This window comes from Macrotis lagotis, chromosome 5 (assembly GCF_037893015.1).
Source record: "Macrotis lagotis isolate mMagLag1 chromosome 5, bilby.v1.9.chrom.fasta, whole genome shotgun sequence".
Taxonomy (NCBI): Eukaryota; Metazoa; Chordata; class Mammalia; order Peramelemorphia; family Peramelidae; genus Macrotis; species Macrotis lagotis.
The window spans coordinates 232,556,681-232,571,022 of NC_133662.1; the positions used below are offsets into that span (position 1 = coordinate 232,556,681).

Genomic DNA, 14,342 nt, shown 5'->3' on the forward strand with positions numbered 1-14,342 from the left:
CATAACTTTTTGAACTGTTTTATCCATTTGACCTAAGCTGGTTTTTAGCATGCTATTTTCTTCAGCATTTTTTTGGATTTCCTTGACTAGGCTGCTGACTTCATTTTCATGTTTTTCCTGCATCTCTCTCATTTCTTTTCCCAGTTTTTCTTCTAACTCCCTCATTTGATTTTCAAAGTCTTTTTTAATCTCTGTCATAGCCTGAGCCCAATTTCTGTTTTTCTTGGAGTCTTTAGATGCAGGAGCTTGTGCTTCCTCATCTTCAGACTGAGTATTTTGATCCTTCTTGGGCTCATTTGAAAAATATTCCTCAATTGTGTTCCTCTCTTTTCTCTGCTTGCTCATTTTTCCCAGCCTGCGCCTGTTTTGGGGGTGCTTCCTGAGCTTTTGGGACACTCCCACAAGGGGTCTCAGTGTGTGAGGCTCTGTCCTCCCTCCTGGTCTGTGAATGACCATAAGCGCCCCCCTCTGCCACAGGGCTGAGGTGGGGGGGGGGGCTCTGATGTTCTATGGGGGGCCTAGACTGGGATCAGGATCTGAATGTGGTCAGAGCCCCAGAGTCCTGTTCCAGGGGCAGAGGACAGAGCTCTGCAGTCTCTCTTCACTCCCCTCCCTCAGCTCAATGGGCTCATGTCCTGGGGGCTCCTGCTTACCGGCTCTGCCTGCTTCTGTTTCCTGGATCTGGAATGCAGTGGTCAGGCAGCTTGCTCTGTGTGCCCTGAGGGCTGGGCTCCACGTGCTCGCTCTGGCAGAGGTCCCCCCCTGTTCCCCCACTTTGTGCCCCGTGCTCCCCGGGGCGCAGGTCAGGAAACTCCTCCGCTGCAGCGGCTCCCAGCGCCCTGGGGCTGCAGGCCACCTCTCCGACCCCGGGGAGCAGAGCCTTTCTGCTCTTTTCCAGGTTACCTTGAGTAGGAGCACTGCCTCACTGGGTCCCTCTGTGGGTTCTGTCTCTCGAAAATTTAGTTGAAGTCCTTAGCTTCAAAGATTTATGAGAGAGCTCCTAGGACACCCTCCACTCTTGTTGCCCTAAGTTGTTCTTATCTCTGGCTGTCTGATGATCAGAGATCTGGAAGAGAGTCATGTCCACCAGGACTGCAGCATCACCATTCTGCCCTGTTAAGTTTCACAGGTACATATATATGCTAATGTTGCTTGATCAACAAATATACTTTTCTCCTTTACATCCAGGGCTTTTATTAATGCTAAGAGCAGGTTTTAAAAATAAATACTGAGACCATATTATTAGGAATACATCTTCCCAAAAAAGGATCAGAAAAATTCAAAACCACCTAGTAATCTAATGTCCCACTTGGCTCATAACAGGGTTAATTCTTTATTATTAATTCATTATTTAGGACTTCAGTCAGAAAAGAGCAATTTTAAATGATCTTCTGAGGTGAAGTAACTGCTCTGGCCAGAACTCTGTTAGACTGGTTGGGTCAGGCTGCAAGGCAACATGGTCAGCTGGGGTCTGGCTCAAGGCAGGATCTCCAATGCTTCACTTTGCTTTTAAATTAAAGAATGTTCTTTTTTATTGCTCTAAATTACTCTTTCATCAGCAAAGATATATCCTTATGCTAAGAACATAATAAAAAAGAATTATATCAAATACCATGAATCCTAATTATATACAAATTGGCATTTGTTTCTTCAAATATCTATTAAATAAAATACCATGGCATGGTACTCAATGGTACCTTGGTACCCTGTTTGACAGTGTCCTAGGCTGAACTTCCTTCTGCTCTGTTTGGTGTATTTTTAGATGTTTCATTAATGCTTTTTTCTTTTCTTCCACCTTTTGATACAGAGTTTCTTTTTTTTTTTTTTAAAGGTTTTTGTAAGGCAAACAGGGTTAAGTGGCTTGCCCAAGGCCACACAGCTGGGTAATTATTAAGTGTCTGAGGCTGGATTTAAACTCAGGTACACCTGACTCCAAGGCCAGTGCTCTATCCACTGTACCACCTAACTGCCTCTAGAGTTTCTGTTAAACTGTGAAAAATTATTCCTAACTTTCAAGATTTCTGTTCGTTTCCTAGGAAAATAGGGGAAAGGAGCAAAGGATTTCTGCTTAGCACAGAAGCAAATGCTTGTTTTATAGGAAGAGTCTGCAGACATCTCATGACTTCTCTAATGAGATCAATCTCCATCTCTGTCTGTCTGTCTGTCACACACACACACACACACACACACACACACACACACACACACACACACACACACACACACACAGTGGCAAACAGTCATGTAGAAGAGGCAAAAGTTGAATGAGTATGAGTTTGCTGCATTTGGAATTTCTCCACCTTGGAAGTCGGCCCTGCTTCCATTGAACAGCTGTGTATTGTGGTTTCAACAGATAGAAACAAGGCAAGGTAGATTTCTAAAACAGGTCCACTAGCCCTAACCATTTCTTCCTTATATATTTATACCTTTGTTGGCAACAAATTAAGGTAGAATGTAGAATCATTAATTTTAGACAAAGGAGACCAACTATTTTTATCTTCCATCTAGTGCAGTGTTACAATGTTTATAAGTAAGTACAAAGCACAATACCATGACCTGATAAAAAGAATACCTCTTATTATTTGAATTACCCATCTAAATTACACTCTGACTGCAGAGTAGAGTTTCCCTTTTAGAAATGAATCTATCTGATGATAAGGTAATAATGCAGGGACAAAGAAATAAAACTACCTCACCTTCCACTACCTCTAGGCCAGAAAAAACGTTTTCAAAAGGTGCATACAAGTCAAGCTAACAAGATTATCATTTAATCTCCAGGCTTTCCAGAAGGTAATAAACCACCAAGACAAAGGAGGTTAGTGAAATGACTTACAGTAAAAGCTTCCTGCCTTTTAGACATGTAGTTGGATATTTATGTGTAAGAGAAAAAGAGCTGGAGACCTTCCAAGGAGATATGTTTCAGGGGACTAGGAACATGGAAATCAATTTCTTCAAATTGTGCAAAGGACTCCTGTGGAAGGTGTGACTAAAAACAGATAGAAATGCAAACTTATCTAAAAAGAGATCTATTCATTGCATCCTTTTATGTGACCACTAAACTGGAATATTTCATGCTGTCTTAGGCAAGTGGACCCCATTTTATTTATTCTTTAAATTTGTCAAAGTCAAGGTCTGGGCCTGGCCTATGGCCCCCTGAAGTCCTCAGTATGTTGACTCCATCTGTCAGACGTCAACTCTGGCATGGCTGCTCTATTTAAAGAGCTGCTACTGCTGTGATTAGGGCAGATCAGCTGGAGAGAATGATATTTTTAGCTCACAGCTACACTTTGAGTGTTGAATCAGATAACTGCAAAAACTGAGGCTTTACAATGCTTTCTTTAATCGAGAGCTCCTATGGCTGGCAGGGAGCGGGTCAGCTCACTCTGAGTGGCAGGGATAGATGCAGGCAGGACACTGTTGCAATCTCCTGGTAACACCAGTGATTTAATTAATAATAATTTTTAAAAAGGGCCATGATAAGAGAAAATAAGGAGATTTTGTCACCCAAGATTCATGTTGCCACCAGCCAAAGAGCAGTTAAGACTGGCAAAGAATGCTTGGAACAGCCAAGACTGTTCCTCAGCTTGGGGACCCGGGAGTGATGAGGAACACCTCTGTCTGAAATGCTGCTTCAGTCTCCACCTCAAAGAGCCAAGATGCTTCCTTTCCAAACAGGAAGACTCAGAGGCACATGTAGCACTTCTTAGGATGGCTTCTGGCTTTCCTCTATGAAATCAAAGACCCCATTCTCCTCTGTTGCTTTGGCAATTCACCCAATTTGTCTAACTTCCATTTCAGTCTTGGAGACTATTATTGTTGTTGTTCAATCAATTAGGTCACATCCAACTCTTTGTGACCCCATTTTGTAGTTTTCTTGGCAAAGATACCTGAGTGGTTTGCCATTTCCTTCTCTAGCTCATTTTGCAAATGAAGAAACCGAGGCAAAAATGGTTAAGTGACTAGCCCAGGTCACCCAGCTAACTAAGTAAGTAAATGAGGCCAGATTTGAACTCAAGTCTTTAAACTCAAGACCCATGCTCTATCCACTGGGTCAACCTGGCTGTCCCATTTATGAAGGAGAAAACAAAAACAAAACAAATCCAGTTCTTCCTATCCCTTTTGTCCTGGACCCCTTGACCAACTTCTTTGCTGTACCACTGTTCTCAGATCCACACAGCACACTGAACTGAGTCCACAACCAAGCAGAATGACTTGCTGGCCATGGTCTGCTTCATTTCTTTTTGCAAATGGAATTCTGAGGCCCTCCCTCCCTTGGTTACCAAAAGATGACTCATTAAACAACATTAGCTAGCATGTGCTACAGGAAGAGAAGGTAAAGAAAGGTTCCATTCTTGTCTGCCCAAGGGGTAAAATGAGGGTCAAGATTGACCTAAAGATAAGATTGACACTTGGCATTTCAGAAGAAAATAAAGAAACAAAGCCATCAAAATGCAACAAAAATTCCAGCTACTATTAGATATTAGGGGAAAATTGCATTTGGTGGGGTGGCTAGGTAGCACAGTAGATAGAGCACTGGCCCTGGAGTCAGGAGGACCCGAGTTCAAATCCTGCCTCAGACACTTAATAATGACCTAGCTGTGTGGCCTTGGCCAAGCCACTTAACCCCGTTGCCTTGCAAAAATCTAAAAAAAAAAAAATTGCATTTCATGCCAAAACAGTGGTTCACAATCCTTCTGAAGCTACTATAATCAAATGTCTATTTGGCATTTGTAAAGAAAAGACTAAAAATTCCAAGTTTCCTGAAAAAAACTCAAGTGTCTCTAAGTCCAGTAATATTTATCAGAAGAAATTACATAGAATTCAGTCAACACTTAAAAGTACTGAAGATTCAGCAAGGACCTCAAGCATGAATCTCAAGACTTAAGCTAAAGATTATAAACAAAAGTCTAGGCTTTCATTTTTTACCCCTCTCTCAGTGATGGCACCAGAAGCTCCGGGTCTATCCACACAATCAAAGAGCCAACACTGTGCAAAGGAGGGAATGGACAAATCCATCAAGGAAAAAAAATTAAGCCATCAGAGCAGAGCCTGTGGTTGCCAGCTGATCACTCACCAGCGTTCAAGTGGCATTCCTTAATCTGGAACTGCAGCTCGTTCTCGTTGGGAATGTCCTTCCACGTTGCAAGGAAGACTTGGCGCTCTATGAAAAACAGAGAAGGAGAAGAATGCTTGTGATCTGGCAGTGTTCCAATGCCACAGACTCAACACTATTATCAATTAAGAAGTTTCTATACTCAAGGCATTTTAGGCTGGGTTGGTGCAGCAGACAGAGTCAGGAAGATTCGAGTTCAAATCTGCTCTCATGCACTTCCCAGATGTGTGATCCTGGGTGAGTTCCTTAACCTGTTTGCCTCAGTTTTCTCATCTGTATAATGGGGATAATAATAGCACCTCCCAGGATTGTGGTGAGGATCAAAGGAGATAACTTTAAGTGCTTGGCACAGTGCCTAGTAAGTGCTATAGAAATGTTAATCTTCATCCTTCTTCTTCTTCTTCTTCTTCTTCTTCTTCTTCTTCTTATTATTATTATTATTGTTGTTGTTATCAACATCATCATCATTTGTCTGTTCCTTGGCCTTGGATCTCTTAACCACCTCCATTACCATCACTGTTCTCAGGTCCAAGGAGCCAAGGGATCCTACTGCTGAGCACACAGGCTTGCTGGAGGAGAGTGGGGGGGGGGCATTGCTTCATTTCCCACTGCAAGTGAAATTCAGAGATGCTTCCACAAGGCCACACTTCCATCAGGAAAGAAATCTGAGTTCACACCCCATTAGATTTATTTTCAATTCAGTAAAACTGTACTGATAATTATGGTACATCATAAAATTCACACCCAGATCCTGTCCTATCCATAATAAGGAGGGGGAGCTCTTGTTCAATGCACAGGGCCCCAGATCACAGTGCCTGCCCTCTAGGGGGGACCCTGAGAACCAAAGAAGGATATGCTGGGGGGAGGATGGAGGCAAACCATTACCTTGGGGTCCCTAACCAGCTCCTGCTACAGGTATCTGTCCTAAAGAACTCCTAGCTCCAAAGGTTAAAGAGAGGGGGCAGAATACTATGCCTGGGTACTGTGGGGAAGGTGGGGTCTTGGTTGTGCTCTCCACCCCTACCCCTGACCCAGGCTGGGCCCTCAGCACCTCTCCCCTGGCTGCTTTCTAACTAGAAGTCTCTCTCTCTAGCTGCTCAGATGCTAAAATTATTTTTTCAAAGTCCAAGTCTGATCTCAGCATGCCCAGCTCAATAAACTACAACAATGACTCTCTAATCCCTCCAACATCTAGAGCAGAAAACTCAAAGTTCCTTGATCCAATGCACAGGCTTTGCCAATGTCTGGACTGTCTCCTGCAGGAGGATTCCTGGCTTCCCCAGCTGTTAATGCCTCCTTCTCTGAGATGACCTCCTGTCTACTCTTAAGTCCCATGTTCACAGGTTAGTTCTTCACTGAACTATGAAATCCTTGAGGATAGGGAGAGCTTTTGCAGAATACTCATTTCCCCTAGTGCTTGGGAAAGATCAAGGTCTTCATCACTCCCAGCTGACTGGCTAATTCTTGACTGACATGGGACCCAATGGGTATAAGGAACAGCTGCTTGTGGTTCCCAAGGAGGACAGGACTTCTTGCCCTGGATCTGCTCTGCCAGCACATGCTCCTGTGGTCCTGAAGCAGCGGTCATCTCTAGGACAGGGGCAGTGATGGCACTGCAACACTTGGGAGAATGAAGTTCCACTCACCCATTTTTCCATCCTCTACAAAGAGCACATTGAGTGGGATGAGGCAGCTGAAGTAGAAGACGTCAATGTTATTTTTCACAGCCACCTGCCAGGGAAGCAAAGAGGGAGAATCAGGACACTGACAGAGCCAAAGGAAGAAAGGAAAACCTATGTCTGGAAATGTGTTGCCCGCTCTTTCCTCTTCCAGGTAGCACAGGGCTTTTATCCCTTGGGACATACAAAAATGATCAGTGCTCACACACAGTTCCCCTTGCCATCCTTAACTGCCTCCAAATAACCAGGTTCTCTCCATTCTTCCCAGGGTGACTTTCTATAAAACCCCATTTATATTGCTGGGAAAAAAAATCTTTTTTTTTTTTTTTTAGGTTTTTGCGAGGCAGATGGTTAAGTAGCTTGCCCAAGGCCACACAGCTAGGTAATTATTAAGTGCCTGAGGTCAGATTTGAACCCAGGTACTCCTGACTACAGGGCCGGTGCTTTATCCACTGTGCCACCTAGCTGCCCCTGAAAAAAATCTCTTGCCATACAACTTCCTCTTCCTCTCAAAAGCTCTCCCTATGATGTACTTTTCAGAAAATCTGAATTACCAGAGGTATAGTCAATGAAAAAAAAACTTGGAAAATGGCCTGGATCAAAGAGATTATCTTTTCATAGTCCACACCTTTGCCTCTTTTTGTCCAGCTTTCTAAAAATTTGGATTATTTATTTTATGCTATATAATTCATAACATGCTATTGGTACCAAAAAATTAATGAACAGTCTTGTCTAGAAAAAAGCACAGCTTGGTATCTACTTGAATAAGAAATGCCAGTGCAGCCAATTCCAAGAATGCAGAGCAGCAGGAGAAAGGAGAATTGCTCTCCAACCATTACCTCCCACTCCATTTCTGTAACCAAGGTCGGAGGCAGGCACCTGTGCTCCTGGCATTTCTAGAAGATTCAGACATTCCTCAGAGGAAGCCTGAGCTAGGATGGTCATTCCCTCCTTTCTCTGTTTTTTTCATCCTTTGAAAACTTGCTCCATTTTGGAGATTCCAATAAGCTTTTATCAAGAGCCAGGTCCTACAAACACATTTTTTCCCATGACTTTCTGGACTAAGGGTGCTAAATATTTAATCTTTACATCACTTGCCATTTCCCATAATTCTTTTTTCTATTTACCATAAATGCATCTTCCCATCTTCCATCTACTCCATCTCTTCCCTGAAGTCCACATCTTCACCCCATGACATTCAAAATTGCCTTAACTTCCCAGTTTCTGATCCAAGTTCCCACAGGTAACCATATTTCAATCTATTAGATTTTATTTTATTAACCCATCTATTTCTTGTTTTCTTTCTCACACAAGAACCCATCCAAACAATCTTGCTTCCCAATTGCCTCTGCTTTCAACTCTCCTATTACTATGTCATAGGCCATCACACCAACAGGAGCTCCTTGCAAGGTTTACACAGCAGGATAACAAAAGCTGCTGTTGTGTGCTGATCTGAAACAGGGGAACCACAAGCAAGGGTGACAGAGGAAGTTCTGGAAAAGGAAAGAAACAAACCCTCAGATAATCTGTCATTAGAAAGGGGCTGCTGGAAAATAGCTGCTGCCTATCAACCATCCTGGGGAGGCACAGTCACAGCTGAGGGGAGGCTCCAGCCCACAAAGAGACACTATGCTAAGTTCTTTGAATACAGATATAAGAGAAAAGAAAATAGTCCCTCAAGAAAAAGAAAAGTGTCCATAAGAAACTGACATTCTTCTGAGGGAGTATACAAAATACAATAAAACAATTAGAGGGAAAAAAGGAGGTAGGTTTCACAATCATTGCTAGAATTCAAAACCAAACAAGGGACAGAAGATATCACAAAAAATAAAATGGACAAGTTTATTTATATAAAATTCAAAAGTTTTTTAACAAACAAAAAATCCTTTGCATTACATATCTGACAAGCTTGAAACCTATGATACAGAATTCAAATAAATATATAAAACTAGAAGCTATTTTCCAAGAGATAAGTAGTAAAAGAATATTGTTGGGGCAGCTAGGTGACGTAGTGGATAAAGCACCGGCCCTGGAGTCAGGAGTACCTGGGTTCAAATCCGGTCTCACTTAATAATTACCTAGCTGTGTAGCCTTGGGCAAGCCACTTAACCCCATTTGCCTTGCAAAAACCTAAAATAAAAAAAAAAAAGAATATTGTTCCCAAAAGAAGAAATGAAGGGTGCAAATCATTCCTATGAAGGTCAATATTCTTTGTATTGTTGCCTATGTTCACTACCAATTTTATTAATTTATGGTCTATAAAGAATGTCTTTAATTCCTGCCTTTTTATATTTATTTGTTCTCTGCACTCCACTGGTTCAGTTTCAGTCGTGTCTCATTTTTCATAAGCCCATTTGGGGTTTTCTTAGCAAAGATATTGGAATGGTTTGCCATTTCCTTCTCTAGCTCATTTTACAGAAGAAGAAATTGAGGCAAAAAGGGTTACATGATTTGCCTAAGGAACACACAGCTAAAAAGTATTTGAGGCTAGATTTGAACTCAGGTCTTCCTGACACTAGGTCCAGCATCATCTAACTTCCCCGCCCTGTGCTCTAACATATATTTTTTTGTAAAGATATCATAGATGCATATAATTCCTATTCAGAAGATAAAACTTCTCAGTCTAATTTTTCTATCATTTCATTTGGATCTAAGGTTCCCATTTTTTTTTACTTTATATTAAATGTATCTAGCTCTGAGATTTTTTGAAATATTCTTAGTTTTCATGAACAAAGGCTAAGCTATTTGATACAAATTTGTTTGATAGCATTACTCTTTCATTGTGTCAGGCAATTGAATTCTAAGGACAACTATCCCCGGCTTGACAGAAATCATAATAACTTTCAATTTTTTTTTTATAAATTCCTGACATAAAATTTCTTGAATTTTAATCAAACTGCTCATTTTAATTCTATTAATTCAATTAATTTAAATATGTATGTTTTATATACAATAAAAGGTCTTTTTCTTTTTAGAGCTGTGTATCACTTCTGGATATATTCCCTCACTAATACAAACCCTGTGGGCTTTCCTTATAATGAAGAATTACAATTAAGCCTTCCCTCTTTCTCCAACAAAGGGAAGGAGCTGTATAACTGGGGTGGGTGGAAGGAGGCCACCTACCCACATTGGTCATTAGATGCCTTGGGCTCTGTTTTAGGACTTCTTTCTTAAATTCTTCCAGTTATATTTCTGAGGGCTTTATTTACTTATCCCAGTTTTTCTATCATTCTCTTTCAATGGATTTGTGTTTTGCCTTCATATTTTTTGCATTGATTTTTCTCCTCCTCTTTTAAGATCCTCTTTGATCAAGTTTTGCTCATATTAATCTTCTCTTACTGTTCCCACAAGCTATTCTCAACCTCCCTCCCATTACCAGCCCTAGAGAAAATTTCCTGAGTTTTCTTAAATTATCGTGTGGTTAAAGGATATGAATAAACCCTTTCAAAAGACCTAAAACAATCAACAGCCATGAAACATTGCTCCAAATCATTAATAGTAATAACGTGCAAATCAAAACATGTTTAAAGTCTCTCCTTCCAGCCTTCTAGCTGGTAAAGACAAAAGATTATTTAGTCAAGGTTGGTGGGGTTGTGGGAAGATACAACACAGGTCTACTCCATTCACTAGATTCCTACCATGTGGATCTAACTGTCCCAGTAATGGGTATTTTTGCATATGTATTTATGTATGGATGTACACATGTGCACACATATATTTTTATGTACTCACAGAAGTCAAAGGCAGCAAGAAGAGTTCCATTTAGATCAAGACATTTTAGCAACATTTTCTATGGTAGTAAAAAAAAAACCACAACTAGACACAAAGTTGGTATCTATCATTTGGAAAATGGATGAACAAATTATCATTTGGAAATGCAATGAAATATTGCTACATAGAAAATTATGACTTGCAAGTCATATATAAGATATATAACAAGTCATGCAGGACAAAATAAAAAGAATGAGGAAAACAATAAATGCAATGTTTATTACAACCAAAAACCCCCCACTAAAAGTAGACTGAAAATTAATTACAATGACCAAACTCAGCTCTGGAGAAAGGCTGGCACTCCTCTGAAAAGAGGAGGTAAAACTACAGATGATCAATGTGGAATAAATTTCTGACACAGGTTTACTGAGGGTCAGTTTTTTTTTATTTTTTTGTTTTTGGTACAAGAGGTGGTATAAAAGAGAAATGACTACGGTGTAAAAAAGCAATAATAAAAACTTTTAAAGAGAAATCCAAACTATCAACTATCATATGAGGAAATGTCCTAAATGACAGCTAAGAGAAATGCAAAATAAAACTCTTAAACCCCCTGAATTAGCAAGTCTGTGAGTCAAAAAGCTTGTCCGAGTAGCTTGCTAGGCACTGCAATAAGCTTTAGGAACACTGAGAAAAACAAAAACCAAGAAAAAAACCCCTGCCCTCACTCCTGGTCTAAGGGAAAGGTAACCTGGGGAAGGTACTAACATGAGGGGAGACAGAACAGGTTTTCACCTGAGGTGGAAGCAAGGGGACTTGAGGGAAATTCAGAGATGGAAGTGAGGAGGGAGAGAAGAAGAAGCAACAAAGCCCTGAGCAGGGAGGTGGAACATCAAGCAAGATGACATTGGAGGGGGTGGAGAATGACAGTCTGCTAGTAATGGATGGAGCTATGAATTGGCACAATTTTCCTAGAAAGTTGAATCTGGAATTAAGAAAAGGGCCTTAACTGTTCTTTCTCTTGACCCAAATCTTTCCACAACTGAGCATGCAACCACAAAAGTCAAAGACAGGTCCAATTCAAAAATTTGTAGTTGCCAAAAAAGTAAAAACAAAGTAGGTACATAGTAATTGAGGAATCGTCAAAAATTATTGTGAATTAACATAAAGGAATATTATCAATGTTAAATGAGAAATTTAGAGAATCTCAGATATATGAACTAAATCAGAATAAAGAAAAAGAACCTGAAGACTAATATACACAATGATGAAAACACAATGGTATGTTAGCTCAGACCAAATACAAATCTTCTGGGTAGACTGGGAGAGATTACAAGTGTGTAATGGGCAGAGAAGTTAGTGACAGTTCCTGTGTTGGTTGCTTTTGTTGAACTGCTTTTCCTCATCTATAGGTGGTGGGGATGCTACAGATAGTCAAGTAAATAGAAACAAAAGACACTTAAAAAACCTTTTCTAAAAATCTATGTATTTAACAATGTAGACTGTGCTGCTTTATGTTAGCTTGTCAAACCTCTACTTGATAGCGGCCTCACAAATGTTTATTGACTTATTGAACAAAATGTCTTCTGCTCTTTGCTCCACTAACGTGACTAATTTCCTCAAGGAAATCAAAAGAGGCAGTTGGGCAGATGGCCCTCGAGTAAAAGAACAATGACAAGACGATGCATACTATCCTGGGGAATACTAGAAATCTCCAACTTTATGTCAACTGACAAAGAAATGAAGGAAAAAGCTTGGTGGGAAGACAGCTCACAGCCAATTATTGAGTGTCTATGCTTGAGTCAGTGAGAAAAGAGTCTTGCCACTTTCAGCAAATCACTCTAACCTTAAATTAGGGCAGTACAGATTTCTCCCTGCTTTACAAAAACAGTCTTCAAGTTCTCTTTTGCTGAAACTCATTGTATTAACTAGTACCAAAAAACCAAGCTCTAGTCATGTCTGGGAAAAATATTTTTCAAAAGAACTTTTCACAGAAGACTATGAATCAAATAAGAATTACATAAAGAGGTCTGCAAAACTTAAAACACAATATAATGCCAGTTATTACTGTTTATGGGAAAGAGGTCTTTAAATCGCTCTATTCAGTGAAGAATAAAATTTCATTACATTAAAAAACCTTGTGAGTACATAAATCTTGAAAACAAGTTTGAGTTTGGGCAGATAAGATTGTTATCCTATGTTATTCCTAGACCCTCCCCACTCCCACTATTCATGTCTTCATAATTAAGTCTTCATATCTTTAGTCTCATCCCCTATCTCTCAAGAAGCTTTCGACACTGGTGACTAAGCTTTGAGGTTCCTCCTCCCATCACAGCAGAAATTCGACACTGCTAGTTCTTCTGAGCATCTACAACCCTTGGCCCTTACTCTTGGAGTCAGAGGATGGGAATTCGAATCCAGCCTCAGAAACGCTTCATGTGCTAGTAGAGTGACCTTGGGCAAGCCTCGAGTTCAGGGCCCTCTCCAGTTGTCCTGATTCCTATCTGACCACTGGACCCAGATGATACTAGAGGAGAAAGTGAGGTTGGTGACAGCCCCCCTCTCCCTCCCCCCCACTCAAATCCAATTCAAGTGCTTGTCATGGCCTCACTTCCTTGATGTCATGGTCTTCTTTGAGAATGAAGGACAGACATCACTATCCCTCCTCAAGACTCCTGCAAATGCCCTGTGCCCTCCACTCACATTCTTCTCGCTAGCACTGGAGGCCCTCTACACTCCACTGCCACTTTGGTGTTCTTGTTACACCACTCTCCCCTCTGACTGTCCCCCACAACTGAGCTTCTCCCTCATCATCTCCTCCTCTAGGCTTCGTTTGAATCCTAACTAAAATCTCCTTTTCTATAGGAACTCTTTCCAAGCCTCTCTTCACTCTAGCATCTTCTCTCTTTGATTTATTTCCTATTTATTCTGTATATAATTTTTTATGTATATTTGCTCACTTGCCTTCTGCCCAGATTGAGAGCTCCTAGGAAATCAGGACCAGTCTTTTTCTTTTCTCTATGCTTAGAGGGCTGAGCATACAGTGGGTGCTTAACAAATGTTTATTGGCTATTTTTAATAATCCAGCACTTAGGATTTTCCCCCCTTCTACTTTCCTGCAAAGGAAGGAATAAAGAAGGGTGTAAGGGAGGAAGACAGGAAGGAAAAGAAAAAAAGGACAGGAGGGAGGGAAGAGGACCTTATATCATACAAATGCAATCAAGAAAAAAACATATTGGTCACATCCAAATGCACCTATTAAGCCACTGTTAGTCACAAGTGAGTGTAGCCCTTCTTTATTGATCTTTTGGAATTATGGGGAATCATTTCATCGATCAGTTCTCCAGGCCTTTAGAATTGCTCAGTTTTACATTACAGCATCAAATGTTTACATTTCTTCCCCCTCCTATTTCTTATGGTTTAACAGTATTCCCCAGTTTTTCAGTCATTTCCCACAATTAATGAGCATCCCCTTTTGTTCAATAAACATTCTGTGACTATGGAAGCTTTTCCTCTTTATTTGAGGCATAAAGCTTAGCAATGGAATAGCTAGGTCAAAGAGACACTTTGAATAATTTTCTAATGCATAACTGACAATTGCTTTTGAGAACAGGTTGGACCAATCAGTCATTCCCAGTCCCACCAACATGCCAGCGCACTTTTCTAGACTTTTCATATTACCATCTTCTAGACAATCTGTTCTCCTTTCATCACACATCCATACCTTTGTTCAACCTTTCCCTTTGCATTACCTAGTGTTCACCATTTTAAAACTTGAATTAAATTACATTTCTTATAGAAAACCTTCCTGATCCTGACTGGTCACAATTTTCTTTTTTCAA

The 14,342-nt window shown here is 40.6% G+C and overlaps 1 protein-coding gene across 3 annotated transcripts in view; it reads right to left on the reverse strand.

The window, feature by feature from the left end:
• The window catches only part of AP2B1 (adaptor related protein complex 2 subunit beta 1), a 131,101-nt gene that overhangs the window by 12,751 nt on the left and 104,008 nt on the right, over positions 1–14,342 (reverse strand). For all 3 annotated transcript variants that reach the window (XM_074188910.1, XM_074188909.1, XM_074188911.1), the window contains 2 exons: positions 6,760–6,844; positions 5,075–5,161 (listed from right to left, as the gene is read on the reverse strand). In XM_074188910.1, the coding sequence (XP_074045011.1) occupies positions 5,075–5,161; positions 6,760–6,844 (172 nt within the window). The remainder of the gene's footprint in view (positions 1–5,074; positions 5,162–6,759; positions 6,845–14,342) is intronic.